Source organism: Patagioenas fasciata, chromosome 4 (assembly GCF_037038585.1).
Source record: "Patagioenas fasciata isolate bPatFas1 chromosome 4, bPatFas1.hap1, whole genome shotgun sequence".
Taxonomy (NCBI): Eukaryota; Metazoa; Chordata; class Aves; order Columbiformes; family Columbidae; genus Patagioenas; species Patagioenas fasciata.
The window spans coordinates 28,083,565-28,102,922 of NC_092523.1; the positions used below are offsets into that span (position 1 = coordinate 28,083,565).

The 19,358-nt window shown below is 37.8% G+C and overlaps 1 protein-coding gene across 5 annotated transcripts in view; it reads right to left on the minus strand.

Moving 5' to 3' along the window:
- CORIN (corin, serine peptidase) overlaps nt 1-19,358 on the minus strand; it is a 143,256-nt gene that overhangs the window by 75,489 nt on the left and 48,409 nt on the right. For all 5 annotated transcript variants that reach the window (XM_071807457.1, XM_071807456.1, XM_071807455.1 and 2 more), the window contains one exon: nt 13,909-14,119. In XM_071807457.1, the coding sequence (XP_071663558.1) occupies nt 13,909-14,119 (211 nt within the window). The remainder of the gene's footprint in view (nt 1-13,908; nt 14,120-19,358) is intronic.

Here is a 19,358-nt window from a genome sequence, read left to right on the forward strand (position 1 = left end):
TTAATTTGCCTAAGATACCTTCAGAGAAGCTATTTATCGCAAGAGTTTTACATCAAATATCCATTGAAGCAGATATATACAATACAGTACATGCTCCAAAACTATTATGTTACCTGATTTTAAGCTTCCAAAGAGGTTACGCACTGCCTGAGAGCAGACAATCTGACTTTCTTGTCATGCCAATCACTTTGAGTCTACTTATATTAGAATTCAAATCGCCTGATTATAATCCTACATGGATCTAGTCCTTATCACTCAAAGACATTTTACATTTTTAGACTAATTCTTTTCAGAAATGAGTCCTTCTGTAATACTGACTTCTGTTCTTTGCAATCATATTACCATGCACAGGGCTCATGAGAAGAATCTGTAAGCCACTTAAGTGGTGGGTTTGAGTCCTAGAAATTATCCAAGAAGTATGCTGCAAGAAGCAGTAAGGACAAGGAAGATGACTATTTTCTTCTTGCTGCAGAATTCAATAGATTTTTTAAGAAACAATTGCTCAAGGTAGCTCAAGGGTCTGGCTCTCAGACTCAACAGCCACTGACGGCATGGTTCTTGATACGTCTTTTCTGGAAGGAGCAGCAGCATATGCAGCTCTTGTTCCCAAATGTCTATATGTGTTTCTGTGCTGCTTTCAGTTTTGCAGTAACAGCTGTTTGCGGGACGCATAGTAAGTCAGGTGAAGTAACTGATTCAGATGAAAAGTAACATGACCAAAACAACAACAACAAAGTATTCTTTTTTCTCATCTGACAACCAAATTGGCCCCTTTCAAAGGGATATAGGCAAATCAGGGATAAGCTGTCAGGAAAGGTAGAAATTGCTAAAGTTGACAAAAAAAAACACCAAAACTAATCACCCTGCAGGGACTCTCCGTGCAACCTGGTAACTTCTATAATATATCTATTTTCTGTGGCATTTCTTTGTGCCCTCACATTTAGTATCTGCACTGCTAAAAGCACTGCAACAGCCATGTCCTGTTGAAAAATTCATTACTGCAACTTCATAGATTAAAATGATAGAGGGTAAATGACTTGCAAAAGGTTATAAATGAAGTTGGTGTGCCAGAGCTGAAAGTACAGCACGGAGATCACTCTTAGAAAACAGAACTGTTGACTGCACCTGTTGTGGCTAAAGGTCACATTTGCGGTTCAGTAGACAACCTGGCTGAAGGCACACTGCTGAACATTTTCAGCTACTGCTGGTCCTCATTACTGTTCTTACCCCAACTCCATCCATCCCTTCAGTTATTTCAGTAAACTCCTTCTGTGGCCACACAGTAAATCATATTCACGTATTGCACCAAGTTATAAACAACTTTAGGTTATTTTGCCAGATTATTTTTTTCAGCCAAATCTGTTTAAGGAAAAGTTTAAACTGGCATGGCTATCAGAGGAAATATTACTCATGCTACAGCCTTGCTATAGGGCACTGCAGGGTAATCCACTGTATCATCCATAGGCACACAGGCTAGGAATGATGATATTATAAATCTAAGGTCTGAGGCAGAATAAAGCAATAGGTAATAAAATCGTGAGAGACTGTTGAGGTGCGGAGAGGCAGACACAGATGGAGACAAACTGAAAAACCCAGGAAACATGCAAAAATTATGGGAAGAAGAAAACTGAGATTATTCTTTGTATTTCTACAGTCCTGAAATCAAACAAGTTGAAGCGACAAGCTACCACATCAGCCATTGTTAGTTCTCACAAAATAATTTTAGATTTTTGGGGTTATTCCACTTGACAAAATTACATTGAATCTATTTAGCAACATTTAGGGAAGGAGCCTCAGCTCCATGCAACACACTGTAGTACTGAATGCCAAACTAGCTGCACATGTACTTCTGACTTTCCACCTTGTTTTTAGCTCAAATGAATATACTGCTTTCTTGAAACAGGTTCCTATGTATAAATACAAAGATGCATAATTAACCTGTAAAAGGGCTACATAGGACCCACAGTCTGAGAAACATATAAAATCTTAAAGGAGAAAAAAGGCTTCAGAGCTGATCCTGGCAAAAGGCTTTCCCCCCGAGGTGGGAGACTGAAGAATGGCTCCAGCTGTTCATATAACATTAAGGGCTACAGTCCACTGGCTGAACTGCTAGTAAATTCCCTCTCATCTACCCTGCAGAGATGGAATATAAGGATTTAGAGCTCGTGTAGGAAGCCAGTTCTCACCCATACATTCATGAATGTTTGATCTGCTGTCATGAGGTTGGCAATTACAGATGAGCCGCAAGAGGAGTGCCCTTTTCAAGGGATTGAAAAAACGCTGGTTTGTACAATGAGAATGAAAAATATGGATACTTAATGGATTGCCTGGAAGAGCATGCAATCCGTTTATAGGCTATGACAAGACAGAAGTCTCAGAACCAAATAACTGGACCGGAATCTGTTCTGTGGGTCCATACAGATGCCTTACATTTTTCCCCCTAAAAAGTACAGGTCCAATTAATTATTCCTTAATATTTTCCATATCTGGTGGCAATGGAAAAGAGACAGCTAAAGATTTACACCTAAAAGAGTCTTAGAACAGATCACTGATATCCAAGAGTACCATAGTTAACTAAGAGGTCACACAGAACCCTGAAGGCTGTTCAGACAGAGGAAAGAAATAGAAAGTCCTGATTCCATTGAAAGTGGAACTAGGAACAAATCTAAAGATACCATTAGATTAAAAAGACTCCTCTTATCCATCCAGAAATGAATAAAGCAGCTGCTGTTGAATTTCACATCTTCTACATCAACTGCTGTTGAATTTAACATCTCTTTCAGGCCCAGTAACATTGTTTGCACAATGTGGTCAAACTCAGCTGATATCCATTAGGATGGACACAGTCTCTACAATGGATGGATACAGTCGCTACAATGCAGGTTAGAATTTTTAATCAGTGCAAGCATTTATTTGGTAGACAAAACCCAGATAAATTAATTTGACTAAAATAAGGAGTCATTTCTATCTGGAATAAGCAACAAACCTAAATTCAAAGATCAACTCTGCCCCTTCAGTCACTTTCTGGACACAAGAGCACCATGTCACAGCTGACCTTACAATACCGTAACAATCAAAAACATCTAACGTGTACCCAGCAGCGCAGAAGCGCTTTCTCTGTTCTTCCATAGTTAGCAAAGTGCTTACATAAATTTTGCCATATAGCCTTGAAAGTAGTATCAAAAATAGTTATCAAAATGATTTAATGTAGTTTGTATTATGACCATAATCAGCTGAGAGGATCTGTCCTGACTAAGCAGCCAGCCCTTCCAGATTTCTCTTTCCGATTGCATCACTTGATTCAAACATGACAGCGAAAATGGGAGAGATGTAGTAAATTAATTAATTAGAGCTATAGTTCAGCAGGAATCAGTTTAAACAAATATTATTGGGAATATTGCTACAATCATAAGCTATTTTTACAATCTTGTACCATCTGCCAAAATTTCTCCTTAATGAAGTCAAATTTCTGAAAATTCTCACCCGACATTTATCACGGAAATGCTGAACACACTGTTGATTTAATTTACAGAAATGTCTCTCACAGGAGAGACAAACTTAACAAAGGTTAGTATGTCTCAATAACTGAACTCTCATTACTTTTTAACTGCAGATGGTTTAAAAGTTACTTGTTAATAAGCCAGGCATGAAAAGAGGCTAAAAATGAGCTGAAAAGCATATGAATTCTTGGAGAACCCTTTAACTACTATTCAATCCAAACACCTTTTGTTTATTAACTTCTGCATAAAACAGTGTACTCATATCTACTAGAAGAGTTTTGCTGTAGTAAGATAAAATGTTCCTCCATCTATACCTCTCTGGTTTTGAGTCCAGATGCACAAGTCTGACAGGAAACTATCAGCGTTAATACTCCCGCAATGTTTGTGAAAATGAAAGATTTTACTGAGAGCTCCTATCATAGAATTATTGCAACTTATTAAATGAAATAAAACTCATTTTGTAAAAACAAGGTGTGTTTTTCTAGCAGGTATATTAAATTGCCAAACAAACACTAACAAAAAGCCACATTCATTGCATGATTCATTGTAAACAGTGATTTCAATTACTTCAATGATCGGTATTTATTTATAACTAATAATATATTGCATGTGTAGGAGGATGACCTGTGATCCCTAGTTAACATACCAACTTAGAAAACAGAAACCGCAGCTTATAACAGATACTACACAAAGCAAATCATTAGGTAAACAGGGCTGGAAGCAATCCATCAGTAAAACATGCATTTAAAAATAACCAGTCCTCCTGATTTTCTTTTCTTCCTCCTTCCCTTCTCTTAATTCCCCTGAGCAGCACTGTGATGCATAATATGTTTCAAAAGGGACACTCCCATGCCAAAATTGTACTCAAAAATGTTTCTGTGCTTGATAACCTTTTAACTCTGGTCTATCCATAATTCCCCCAACACACACACTTTGAAAGAAGAATCTTTCGTGATTCGGAAAAGTTTTCATGGTCAGCACATTAGCTCAGTGGAGAGGGTTTAAAACAGTGTACGAGTTTGATGCTGCCTCCTATGGCAAAAGCTGGCTTCATACCCACTAGACCAGAGACATCATTCTGGCGAATGCAGGACACCATTGCCTCTATCTCTCTATCACTTTTCTAGCTTTTAATTTAGAATTAATTTCTTAAGCAATCGTTTCTGTGCATTGAATTTTACAAACTATACATACCAGCAGTTGTTAACAGCTTCTATTTGTGGGCAGGGAAAGGACAGTTGTCTCAATGGGGGAAAAACATTCACTTCAGCCTCAGTTCTCTGTCCTGCTTTCCCTATATTTTGTCCTTGGTTTGTCCTTCCCGTACACTGCATGTGCCATCTACTGGCACATTTCTGTAAAAGAGTTTGGCGTCAGAGACTTAATTTCATGGTCTTTTTTGTAAGGGGCTGTACCTATCTCCAGTGCCACCCCCAGCTATTGGGAGAGTCAGTGACATGGAGAATCTTCCTTATGACCATCCACACTAGCTGATCCATGACATCGATATAGAAGCTTTCAGAGAGACTATGATTTTTTTGAGACATGTAAGCTAAAATTTGGGGATTAACTTCTATAGCATAAAACTTTATAAACAGAAGTTCTTCTAAAGCAAACGTATTTTCTACTTTCCTTATCTTCCTAGATTTCAACAGCCATGATAAAGAGCTTACTACTTATCAGAGCAACCTCCCTGCCAAATTTCAAGTTCCATTACTTGAATACTTGGAGACTCTAGGAATTCGTGGTTATTAATTAATGTTTTTTGTTTGCAACCCAATTTTTCTTTCTGTTTTTGCCCAGGGCAGATATCAGGCATAAAAAAAAAGTTTAGTGGTGCCTTTTTTTTTTTTTTTTCTTCCCTAGAAATTAAACAGATCTGGAGAAATGGTCCTCTAAGAAACACGTTAATCAACTTTAAATGTAAGTATTCTGGCCAATGCCGTATCATTACCTGTACTTTCCCTAGCACTCCTTGCAAAAAAACCCAACCAACCAACCAAAAACCCACAAAACAACACTTGTCACCTTTATATTGTCTCAGCTTGAGACCAAGCAGTAATGGCTCCTAAGGTGATGAGTATGACATGTTGATTTCAAGGTCTGAGTTCTGAGGGACAATGCAAAGTATAATCTTCTCGTTAGCACATTTTTTCTGCCTTATAAGTAACAGTTACACAGTACAAATAAAATAAGTTATGAAGTATGAAATTATTCCTGAGTAATACAGGGTATATTGAGAAGAAAGATATATCTTCAGAAACGCTACTTCTTGAATGCTGTTTCTTCAAGTTTTTTCATTTGTTTCTTGGTAATATGGTCAAGGCGAACCTTTCAGAAATTTGTAAGCATTCCTTTGAGTCAGATGTAAACTAGCTTGTTCCTAACTCAGTGTTTCACTTGTATCCCATGAAGAACATGTCCTAGTCATAGGACAGTAGAAATAAAACTTTGTTTCTTGAACAACTGTCTTTCCTCAGAGTGGGAGCTGGGGTTTGATGATTTGTTTTCTTCTAATTCCTTTCTCTCAGCAAATACTCCATCACTTTCTGAATCTGCATATTGTAGATTTTCTTTGTTCATATATAATATATCAATTTATTACTTATTCAATTTTCTCTTTCAGCTATCTCTGATTTGATTCACTGTCCTTTTATTTAGGAAAAGACTTCATGCATGTTCAGCATATTCACTGAAACACGGTTTCAGTCACAACCTTGCATATGACACTTGTTATTGTACATACACACATCCGAAAGTACACAGAAACTGTTTGGTATTATTTTACACATATCTTAAGCAGATATTTTTGCTACTTTGAACCTCTAACCTGTGCCCTACACCTGCCAACTATTTCACTATCTTATTGCCATAAATCAGTTCTATTTCACATTGAATTAATGCATTACCAATTTGAGGGCAGACTGGTGCTGAAACTGAGTATGCACATCATGCAGGAAATACTTTACTAAATGTTCCTCACAGCATGTTGACTATCTGCCATTAGCAACTCTATCCTTAATGTTCTACTTCTGAAATAACTAGATGGTGCAACTTCTATTATTATAATTACTGGTGAAACCACAGCTTTCAGAAGATAATATTGACTGGCACAAAGGGCACAATGAAAGATAAAGGTATTCATTTATTCTGCTGGTCTGGGCTTTCTCAAGTAACATACACCCTTGTGTTCCTCAGGTTTTTTTGCTAAACAGTTTAGCAATTTCCTTTGTAGAACACTTTAAATCAACAATGAAAGACACAAAAATAAATAACGGTGTCAGACAGAGCACACTATTTGTGTGCTTTATCACATTCTCTTCCTCTCTAATTTTTGTATTCACTTTTGACAGGATTTGACTATACAAGTTTTTCATTAGCTGGATCTCCAAGTTTGTGTGGTTCAAGTCACAACTGTGCTTACATGAACCTCAACTAGATTTAGAAAATGAAAGCTGTATTATGACACAGGTATGTATTCAAAGACAGATTTTAAAACAGTGTGCTTTACTGTATATAATCAGTCTGTTAGATTCCCAAGGGCTCAAAACCAAGACACAGCAAGATTTAAAACAAAACGTGATTTCAAACATTTTAGGTATAAAGCACTTCATCCACTGAGCATCACCTCCGCTTTATTCATTATTAAAAAGTTGAAGTTTATAATCTTCTATTTCAAGGCTTATGAATAGAATAGATGGATCTCCTTGATATGGAACCACTGCCAAAACTCCAACTGGAATAGCCTCTATGAGTCATGTTAACTTCCTTCGTCTAATGAGGCACCAACAAAAAGAGAATACATTAGAAGGATGAAGCAACTCCTACAGGGTGTGAAAATCCAGACTTTAAACTTGGGAAACAACTCATAGCCACTTTATAAGCATCTGACAGCAGCCTCCACCCCCTGTGCTTGGGTCATGGCAAGGAATACACTGGAAAGAGTCATAAGAAGAGTATAAAAATACAAGGCAGAGAAGGGAATGAGAAAATCCTCCCAACTTCTTCCTCAAAAGACTGATAACTGATTGTCGCCAATGCTGTAGTTCAACTTTTTAAATCGGGTACCACCAATTCTAATGAAACCTTTGCAGACAGGATTATGATAGAGAATTCTAAACATTCTTCCAGGAGGGTTTCTCAATACAGTCACTTCAAAAATTACTCTGAAACTGTAACTTCAAAAGTGTGTGAAATGCAAACATTTCTTAAAAGCTGCAGAATGGCAAGGTTGTCAGTGCAACTATAATTTCACACCTCCACACAGGTGCATTATAAAAAAGAATAGCATAGCAGCCACATCACAGACCACCTACCAGATTGCTTATCCAGAGCTCCTAGCAGCTGCTATTTTGTCTTGGCATATTTATCTGCTTCTGTTACCAAAATTAGGTAGATTAAAACAAGACTGAAACATGCCAGTGGAGGATTGCCTATCCAAACTCATACATATTCACACATCATTCATCAACATTTAAACCCATTATGAACTTTACATAATAAATATTGACTTAAATATATGCTGATAGCTTCCTGTTCCAAGTCTTAAAATAAAAATTCTCATTAGCTACATAAACAAGATCTATGTGACTCAGACAATTTTTTCTCCTAAACAATCCAAAATCCTCAATTAACTTAACAGTTTTTATGTAATGTCTTGTTATTTTAAAAAGTCTAAATGTACACTATGAGGAAAGAAAAACAAATGAAAGTTAATTTCACTGTAAGCAGGAGAACCAAAGAACATAGATAAGCTTAGAGTGCCATTCACAAAAGCAAGAAGAGGGAAACAGCCACATCTCAGATCTCTTTCAAGGGTTATATGAAACTTGACTGGCAGCAATCCCTTACTCTGTGAAGTCTGATTCTTCTCCATATTCTAAGAGGACTTAAAATAAACTTTCTTCCTTTCCTTCTTTGTAGCTGACCACAAATGTGTCTTAAATTGTCATCAGCTTACAGTAAAAGATACCACACATATTTCTGGATTTGCTTTTTGGACCTAATATTTCATCCTAGTTTATGTCCATAACAAAAATGAGACTTTTCCTTCCTTTTTATAAATTACAGAAAATAGATGAAGATAACAAACAAGAAAAAAAAAAAGTTAATTTGCCACTAAGAGTCAGAGCAACAGAGCAATTCTTCAAAGTATATTTGACTGCATACAAAGTATTCACAGCTTCCTACAACCTTTTTTCCTATTAACCTAATTTTCACTAGTTAATTTCTCCACCCCCAACATAGCAGATGGCCCTATTCTGACCTCTGGCTTTCTACAAGTCTTTATGTGGAAACTGTTGTGTGTAGCATGGATATCACAGCACAACAAAAATAACTGTTACATACAGACACTGACATGACAAAGTCCTTCATAAGAAAGAGCCTGAAAATCAGAGAAAGCATTTTCCCTTCATCACCTGATTTTCTCTTTTAGACTGAGCCTGAGAGAAAAGGAGAGGGGAGGAGACCAAAAAGTCAAACTACTGCAGAGAGTTCTTTCCTCTATCATTCAGTAGGTATTAGATCAGAACTAAAGTGAATAAATTATAATGAGTGAAATGAATTTGCAGATTTTAATCAAGAGGAAAAATAATGTTGTACCTAAAGACAGAGGATACAAGTGTTACAGGTTGTGTTCTCTGCTTTTCTGCATTTTTCCTGCTCAGTCTCAGCTTCCCCAGCTATTAATGTGGCAGTATTACTTTCTCCCTTACTTGTTTTGTTCAGCTGGGCCTCTTTCAGTGGCAGGAGGCTGCCCCTCAGTGCATGTTTGTACATCATTCAGCATAAAAAGCCTCCTTGAGCCTTAACTGAAGACACACTACTTCACAACTTTATTTTCAAAGGTGTCCAACATGAAAAAAAAGCACAGTAAGCAGATACAGAAATGCAAAGTGCATTAGAGTTTTACCTTGAGAGCATTTTACCCTTTTTAATTTGCATCATCCTAATACTATTTTTTAGGCAGAACTTTAACTAAAGTTCGAACTCCAAAGATTTAAGACTCTGGGGATCTATCAATGCAAGGCAGTTCCTCAGCTTTCTGGAAAACACTGCTACACAGAGGATTAGTGGAAGTACTCAAGCTATTAGTTTCTGCGTCAGAACACAGCATGACAGCAAAGAGGTATGAGAATCCACAACCTTCAAATTTATTTCCATCATAAAAAGTCCAAATAAGCCTTGTACATATGCCTTCAGGATCTCATATAACTTGCCTATTTTACCGAATCTTTTGATGAAACACGAGTACTCACAGAGTGCAAGAAATATTAGAAAGCATCATCCAATTTGTTTGTTTGCATTATGCAGTTATAGGCTGACCCACTATGAACTTCTCTATTGATATTGAATATTCAAATTTTACATTCATTTTAGCTTTAAAATACACCCTTTTTATCTTTCAAAAAATCTGAAAACACTGCACACTAACTTTTTCCCAGATTTTTTTTTTTTGTCGTCTTGAATACAATAGCTGAAGTCTGCAGGACTTGCAGAATCCAATGCAGGTGAATTGCTATAAATAAGCATCCACTACATTGCAGCAACTGACCTTTGGGCTACTCTTAGTATCTCCCAATGGTAAAGAAAAATTCACTAGTGTAAACCATTAATCATGACCAACAGCTCTAAGGACAGATCTTTCTTACAACAAATATAAATACCTGTGTTGCATTTGGTGCTAATAGGTTGCAGACTAATACTACCCAAAAGGGCAAAATTGTTACCTTGAATGTTTTAGAAGTCATTAGTTAGTTAAGCACTAGTTAAGCATTAGTTAAGACTAGTTTAACATGTTCTTGCATTATTGGTGTTACTTTTTTGCTACTGGACTGTGTTAAGACGCTTTTTTTTTACATCTGATTTTGAAGTCATATTGGAAAGATCTCATCCATTCACCCAAGGAGGAAGAAGTTTCATAACAGCTTTAAAAATAAAGTCTCTTACTACCCAAACTATGAGCGAGTAATAAGCAAGAAAAAAGTCTTATTGCACTTCAGCTTTCCATGTTCCATTCTCACACAGGTTTTAGCGTACTTTCAAACTTTACCTTTACTGGAAAGTAGTATTTTAAAGGCACTGTTACACATCTTTTTACAAGAGGAGGGCTAGCTGATTGTACATCCAGTTGCTGGAATTAAATACAGCTTTTAAAATTAGTATATTTTTACTACCACACATTATTTTCATTGCACTAAGATACAAAAAAATTTTCAAGAGCAACCGCATTTTAGCAATATTCAGAAATCTCAGTACTTAACCCCACTGTGTGTTATACAAACACTTGAAGATTCTCTCTGTCTAGAACCTTAATCTCCTTCAAGTGTTAATGAATACAATGTTTATAAACACATGAAAGATAAATGCGAAACAGATACAAGTTTAAATATCAGAGCAAAGCCATGTAATGACAGCACACTGGGTGCCAAAGATTAGTAACTTTTTGTTGCTTCTTGTAACACATTGTTATGATTATTGCTCCCATGGCTGCAGCTGCCAACACAGACTGTCTCGACAATACCTAAGAATAGACATCTGAGTATCACATGAGTTTGATTTCTTCTCTTTATTTGCCAAATTATGATTTACATAAATTTGAGCCAATTGCACTCTAAAACAAAGAAGTACCAATAAATGAAAAACTATGATCAGAGATGCACTGGCAATTAGAATCAAACAGTTTTAATTGAGTGGAGGAACTAGTGACAATGTTAGTAACAACTGTTCTCCATACTAGTGTATTATTTGTGACATTGCATATGAAAAACAAAACCAAACAAAAACAACAACAAAAAATACCACCAACAAAAAACTACAACCAAACATAGTCCAAAAAAAGGGCTACAGCATATGGAGATACCCCCATTCATTGTCATCAGGGTCTTTCCCCAACGGCTCTTCTGCTTCTCCTTAAGTATGTTTCTGCTTCACAGATTTCTCTACTCAAGAGAGCTAGAACAGGAACAAGTCTGTCTCTTCCTTTTTCGTATCTGGATTCAACACATACAAAGTAACTTCCCTTTATCATACCAAGAATTTTGCATACCAACAAAGAACCTTCTCCAGGTCTCACTCAGAGGAGTTACCAGGGAGAGGGAGTGGGGAAGGGAAGGCATTAAATAACTACCTTGGGCAGATATGATGCTTCTTAAAACCATTATTCATGGCTTTGAAATATATCCCTTTGCCTGCAATAACTGGGTGCTACAAGAAAAACAGTAATCACAAAAATCACTCAGTTGCCTACAGAAGAAAGTATTCTCTTTAAAGAAGAAAGCAGAAGTCAAACTGAGACAAGTCAGGTTTAGCAAACTAGAGTTAACAAACCAGCACTTTGTCAATCCAGCCTTATGGTTCTTCCTGCCGTTTCCACTCAGCCTATACTTTCAGTGTCACCCATTACACACTCTGGAAACATGACTACTTCAAGTGAAGTCAGATTGTAACATTAACTTGCATCATTCACAGTCGCACCATGGACTTTCTTCCCAATCAGCCTGCAGGGGCAAGGGTAGTCTCCACAGAAAAGATTTTAAAATAAGAACAGAAGGAGCCATTGTTACCTCCAGAACATAAACCAGGACACAGAAATCCAGTTCCAGCTTTGACATTAAAACTAATGGGAGAAGGTTGCCGTTGTGGATTAAAAACAAACAAACACACAAACAAACAAACAAACAAACAAAACCAAACACACACACAGCACAAAAACACCAAAAACACACACAAATTCAAAAACCCTGACTCTTGAATCTCCAAGTATTTTGGTTGCCACCCAAAACAAGAGCAAAAACTTGCATGTTCCAAACTAGGTTAACTTGCATCCTTTTTAAACTAGCAAGGCAGCTGTAATAATGTAAGCCCTGCAAGAAAGATGTTTTCAGGAAATAAATGGAAAAGGAAAGGTAAAAATCTTATCCTTTCAAGACTCCTATTTATTGATTGACTTATGAGCTTTGCACTTCTGACACACACCACTCACTCTCAAAACATTTGAGAAAGTCAAATTCCAAACAAGCCAGAATCAGCACAGCAACAGAGAAACGGCCTCTTCTGTTGTTAAATGTTTAAATATATAAATTGATTACTTGAACCCGCTTTTCTTATTTTATTCTGCAATACCTAGAGACCACAGGTAGCTTAAGATCGTATGTTACCAGATTCTTTAACTGGAACAATTCTAATACAGAATTGGAGCAGGCGGGTTATAATTAATCATGCACTGAATTAAACAGGGTCAACTGAAAATAGTTTTGGTAGTCTAACAAAGATACACACACAGGTGTATTTGGATTAAACAGCTCAGCTAGTCTAATATTCAGTCTTGTTCCATCATTACCCATGCTAACTTACCTCCACCCTAATCCTATCCCTATAATCATCTGTACACTTTTTTTTCTGGATTAATTTTCTGACAGCTTAGTCAGCTAAACTGGCCAATCCAGAAATCACAATGCTGCAATGGAAATGGCAGGCATATATGGCTTGGAGTAGGACTGTAACTTTTAATGACAACTATATTTTAGACCAGCTTATCTCATCTCATATAAATTTTTCATAAGCATTCTATTCCTTCTAAACTGTACAGTTTTGGGCTTCTTACTTCTTGTTATGTTAACTGAATCACTTATTCCACTGCCATATTCTCTTCCACTGAATTTCACAGTGGAGAAATTGGAAATAAGGAGAAATGAAAACAAGGAGAAAGAAATCTACCCTCTCTCTCTTCCTCCTCCAGAAACATCAGAAATTGTGTATATATTTTTTAAAAAAAATCCTTTTTTGGTGCCATATTTTGATTTTAGCACTGTTAAACTCACTGATTCTTTTTCAAATCAAACTCAATGAAAAAAGTGCATGTGCATGACACTAATGCTGTGTAATTATGTAAATGCAGAAATCAAGACATGCATCTTAAGGTTCCAAAACAGTTTATGTCACTCTGAATACATCCTGCTAATCTAATACCATAAAGCATATTTAAAATATTAATTTTTCTGGAGGAAATGACTAAAAAAAAATCTGAAATTTAATTTAGCTAGCAGCCACCACACTTTATGCCAATACTATAGATATCCAATGCATTTATGTCGTTACAAAGCATTCAATTTCAGCACATCCAGATTGTAAAAATGAGGTACCAGAATTCTGGACAGACTTTTAACACAAAAAAAAAACCTGACTGCCCTAGTACCACAGTTTTATTCCATACACTGGCAATAATTTTTCTAAGAGAACTCCATTCCAGTAGGCTTATCATGGCAGAAATGTTGTGAATAGCTTTGACAGACAGAACTTTTGCAATGAGAAGGTCATAGGCTTAGTTTGGATCTTTGTCTGTCTGATTAGACAGCGAGTATTTTACCACAATTGGCTCTAGCCACTGATTTTCATTCCCAAATACCTGTCATCACCGTCACTGATGCATTCAGGAAGAGCAAGACTACAGCCAAACAGCATGATGTGTTGATAGCAGCTGAGACGATTGAGATAACTGAAGAACTTCAGGAACTTTTCCATTTCAACATTTTTGACAATGGAAAGAACTGAAGTTACAGTGGTGTAGTTATATGGCAGCATTTGGCACTGGCTGTTGGTGATATTTATGCAGGCACCTGTGAAATCAAAACAGTACATTTAGAACAAAACTATCACCATTTAATAGTTGGTTCAAAGCATATATTGAACTGACTAGTCAGTACATATAATATATAAGCAGTACCTGTACCTCACAGATGACAGTACATGACGCTATCATAATACTGTCAAAAAAACAAGTATCTAAGAAAAAAAGGAATCTGGAGAAGCTTGGTAGCTTAGCTTCTAAAACCAAATACTTCCACATTCCTCTGACCCTCTATGCAACTGGACTAGAAATAACACGAAACAAAATTCTTTCTGACACAGGTTAGATGAATGTACCATAAGAACTGTCTGGATATAGCCAGCTTTGGCTGAAGCTAAGAATGGAAGTCATACAAAAAAAATTAAAGCTAATTGAGTTCTGACGTGGCTCTGGTTTTGGTGTTTCCATAAAGTTTCTCTTTTTGCTACCATTCTGCTTTGCAGCTGGCTTTCCTGACAAAATCATCAACTAGCTTACCCATTTTTTCCAGGGTGATGGGTTTACTAGCACAGTCTTTCTTCTCTAATCCTACCAACATAGAATTATCTGATTTTTCAGGTTGAACAGGTATCTGTCCTAAACTGTCGTCCCATTCTTAACCTACCAGAGCAACCTTTCTCCGCTTATGCCCTGCCACATGCAGTATGCTCTCTCAGATACTGTTTACTTGCTACATGAAGTTCTTACAAGTGAGTTTCACAAGCTACACACCAAATTCAGAACTCTCATCAAGGACGAAGTATTAAAATCTAAAATTTATGACAGCTCCCTACTTTGATGGAGGCACTTCTAGGACATCTAGTCAGACTCTGGCAGAATTTCATTTTTTTTTTTCACACTCAAAGCATATCCACATTGTACAATAAGCAGGGACATCAGTCAGTTGTCAAGACCAGACTCGGCCACTAATCATGCTGTAAACAAAAAAACTCATTACCATCCCTACTCTAGCCTTCTGAACAGGGAAAAAACCTGAGTACATTCAAGCTTTAGCACTCCTGTTCTCATTATCTGAGCAAACCGGGCATAGGTAGCAACAAATGGGGTAGATCCTTTCCATCATCAGACATTTTGGGACTGGCTTCTTCCAAGAATTCTGTGGGTCACTTACACCCAACCTCCTGACTTGATAAAAGCTGAGGATGTAAAGCCCACAGGATGCAGCTCTAAGGGTTCAGCAAGTCTGTCTCTTCCTCAGCTTTCAGTCTAGACATAGTCTTCATTGTCTAAATGCACTAGTGGCAAATTCTCATACCTATGGATTCATACAACCTCTCATAGGAGTAGGGAAAGCAAAGCATAGTGAAGAAAAATGTCATTAGAGCTTTTTCAAGTTGCAATGTCTTTGAAGTGATGGACAAAAAAGGTGGGTTTCAAATTTTATCCAGACTTGGTAAAAAAAAAAATCCCTATTTTCTCAGTGTCTGATGAGTATACTCTTTGTCTTCGCCCTCTCCCAGAAATCTCAACAGAAACTAAGAAATCGAATCTTGCCCCACTGAAATAACAGCAAGTCTCTTCCCTCATTCTAATCAAGCTAAAACTATGTCCACAAGTCCCCATGCTAAGATTCCATAAACACACACCCAGTACTGCTAACAAGAAATCTTAGCATAGGTGTACCCCATTTTCTGCTACGATCTCTTCTCACTCCCACAGTACAGTGACTAATGGATTTGTTAATCTAGAAATCACATTTTTTCCATACAATTCAGGAACATATTCTCCATTCAGAATTAAATGTAAATGCTGGGAGGTCAGCAAAAAAGTAGTGGGTCTCCAAATTGAGAACACTTCCAGAACTGCAAAGTGCAGTTTTCAAAAGTGACTATATGAGTTAGTTACACATGTCAATGATTTTCAGTGCAACTTCTGCTCTGAAGTTTTACAGGTATTTTTGAAAAATTCCACCAGGATGGTCATCAAATTTACCTGTTTGGCTGTGAGACCAGAATCTTGTGATACTAAAATAGCTTTCCAGGGGAAAGGGAAAACAGACAGAGGGAAGGGAAGGAAATTCACTTCAGAAGATTTCTTGTAAAAGATGCCACTTCTTTAATGACTACTCACAGAATCACACTTTGGGACTTTTGCATGGTATCTTGACCCGTTATAAAAATGTAAAATCTCCCTTCATTTTTTGCATTGTATTTTGTGCTTGAACAAACTCGTTGTTTATTTGTACTGTTGGTTTTTGGGTTTTTGTTGTTGTTGTTGGTTTGGTTTTGCTTGTTTGGGGTTTTTTTGTTTGGTTTGGTTTTTTACATTTTTATTGCTTGGGAAAGCTTAACAGGGAAACACAAAAGTTCTGATTTAAATATTTAAAATATAGAAGCTTTTATAGCAGGAACTCTTTACACTGCTAACCTCTCCACAGCTATCTCTTGCCTACATTCTTTTCCTGATGCTAGGACTACATTTTCAGTAACAGTTGTGACAATAGGATAACAAACCCATGCAAAATTCTGCGTCTCCCCACCCAGAAAAATCTCACACTAAAGTTATTTAAATAAATCAAAATATTCTAAACTGGGGGAAGGAGGAGAACATAAGGTTTACACAAGTGGAATTTCAAAATGGTTCACAAAACCATCACGTATCTCCTGAGGCACAATTGCAAAATAGTCCCTGCCATGGCACGTGCCAAGAAGCAGTGACATTTTGGCTGAGAGCAGATGCACGGGCTGCTTTAGACCTTTCAAAATTCACACTATCCTAACAGAGAAGAGCTATAGTTTCTTGGAGCTATCTGATCTTTTAGCAGTACTTAGTGGCTGGACAACACAGCACTGAATTCAACATTCATGGCCAAGAAGATGGAATTTTATATCAATTATACAGGAATTTTTAAAACAAAGAAAGATGGAAGGAGGGACCAAATGCAAGACCTGTTCTTGCAACAGAAACATGATACATCTTCAGTTTCATGAATCTTACATTCCTATAAAACCACATCAGTTCAGTATTAATGCCAGGTGGATCAGTATCCTGGAACACCCTCCTGGAAGTCAGGTACCTGGGTTAGAACCTCACAGGTCCTCAATCCACCTTTTCTACTTTTTCTTCAGTCATTCACTCAACAAATAAATTACAGTGCAACAGATGAGTGTCCCATACCCCCCACATCTCTGAGATAAAAAGCATAATTTCAGGGTAACAGCAATTGTTGTATCATGGTGTTACATACATCCCAGATTCTCACAAATGCCACAGTCTCAAAAACCTTCACTGGTAAATTAAGAAAAGTTACCCTTGTGTTTGTACACATTTAGTTCTGCACAGGACTCCTGAGCTCAAAACAGCACCCCACTGGCTCACTCCCAGGGAGCTGCAGAGCACAGGTGTATCGGCCCTTTCCAGGCTTGCCCACAGACCTCTACCCCAGCAGCAGGCAGACATTTACCTACTGCTTTGCAGGGGACAAGTTCCACACAACTGCCTAAGTTGGTCATACTTTGAGTAACACGCTATTTCAGAGCAAGGTTGTTTCACCTAAACTGAAATGAGAAGAAAAAGCAGAGAATCTCTATTCTGATCATTTGCACAAAACAAGTCCCTCCATTAATTCTTCCTTCAAGCCCAATAGCTTGTGATAAACAGAATGTATCTTTCAGACACTCAAGTCTGCTCAGTGCCAAATTGCTCTGTACTTGGGCAAACTGTGATAGAGACACAGCATTCTACATAGCATGGAATAATTTATATTAAAGGATATGAAAAGTAGGAAAAAAGTTATTTAAGACACAAATACAAGGGACTGTTTATTTAATGAGTAGGTATCTAAATAGGGAGATTAAAAGAGATAAGATTAAAAAATATTCTAGTAAGAAGAACGTGCTTTTTTCAAAGAAAAACTGAATAATTACACTAACAAAGCGCCACAGATCTAGAAAAAAAAAATAATGCAGTAAACCTCAAAATGTATAACTATTCTACTAAATTCCTAAATTCTGTTTCATATTTACAGGGTGTGTTTCATAACCTATACGGCCCTTCAGTGCCAAAATGCTGTTCTGACTGATGGTATAACATACTAGCACTAAACATGTTACAAACAAGCAGGAAACAAACTAGATAAATGCCAAATACACATAGAAAAGCCTCAACCTATTTGCTTTTTTTCTGCAGTAAAGATTCATTAATTACAGGGAATAGAAGGCACATAAACTAGTTTTGGCAATACTTACAGCGGGGGAAAAAAGAGCAGTAAATGGGAACAACAACATGTGAACAAGCTGTACAGTATGGTTCCTAATTATATGGGTCATTTCTGACATTCATCTAAATTAAGAGTTTTCTGTTTATCACTGGCTATTTCCAGATGGACTGAACCAGGAAAAAAGGGCTTCCTTCTACTCCAACAATTGCAATGCAAGTCTACAGTTTCATATTGAGTGCTGCTGAAACTAATCTAAACAACATATTTTCCCCTTTCCTTCTCTCTTCTACAGTTTGTTCCCAGATTGAACTGCCTATGGGCTACATCTGCACAAAGCGAACTGGACTACAGAACTGAGCTGACTGAAAATAACCACCTACGTTCTTTCCTGAAAGGCAATGTTCATGGCAGCCCCAAAGAAATGCAGCTGAAACTGCCGCTTAAGCTTGATTAATCTTTTTAGATTTAAAACACTCAACCATCCCTGTAATGATAAGGTCAAGATTCCTCACCCAACAGTGTTTGTTGCTTCTGGATGTTTTTGAAGCCATGCAATGAACTAGCTCTCGACACTAGCCTGCCTGAAAAAAACAAACAGCCTCCCCCTCCCCTCCCCTCCCCTCCCCTCCCCTCCCCTCCCCTCCCCTCCCCTCCCCTCCCCTCCCCTCCCCTCCCCTCCCCTCCCCTCCCCTCCCCTCCCCTCCCCTCCCCTCCCCTCCCCTCCCCTCCCCTCCCCTCCCCCCCCTCCCCTCCCCTCCCCTCCCCTCCCCCCCCTCCCCTCCCCTCCCCTCCCCTCCCCTCCCCTCCCCTCCCCTCCCCTCCCCTCCCCTCCCCTCTCCTCTCCTCTCCTCTCCTCTCCTCTCCTCTCCTCTCTCCTATCTTGCCACACTTTTAATTTTTTTGGTGGGCACCGGGTGGAGGAGACAAAAAGGGGAAAAAAAATAGCTCTTTCACTTGGATTAGATCATCGGGTTGAATAGCTTTCTGGCAGCAAAAATGCTTGTTCTAGGACAAGAGAAGGGGGAGTACAGTGGAAGGAACCAGTAGGTAAGATCAGAGCCTACTCACA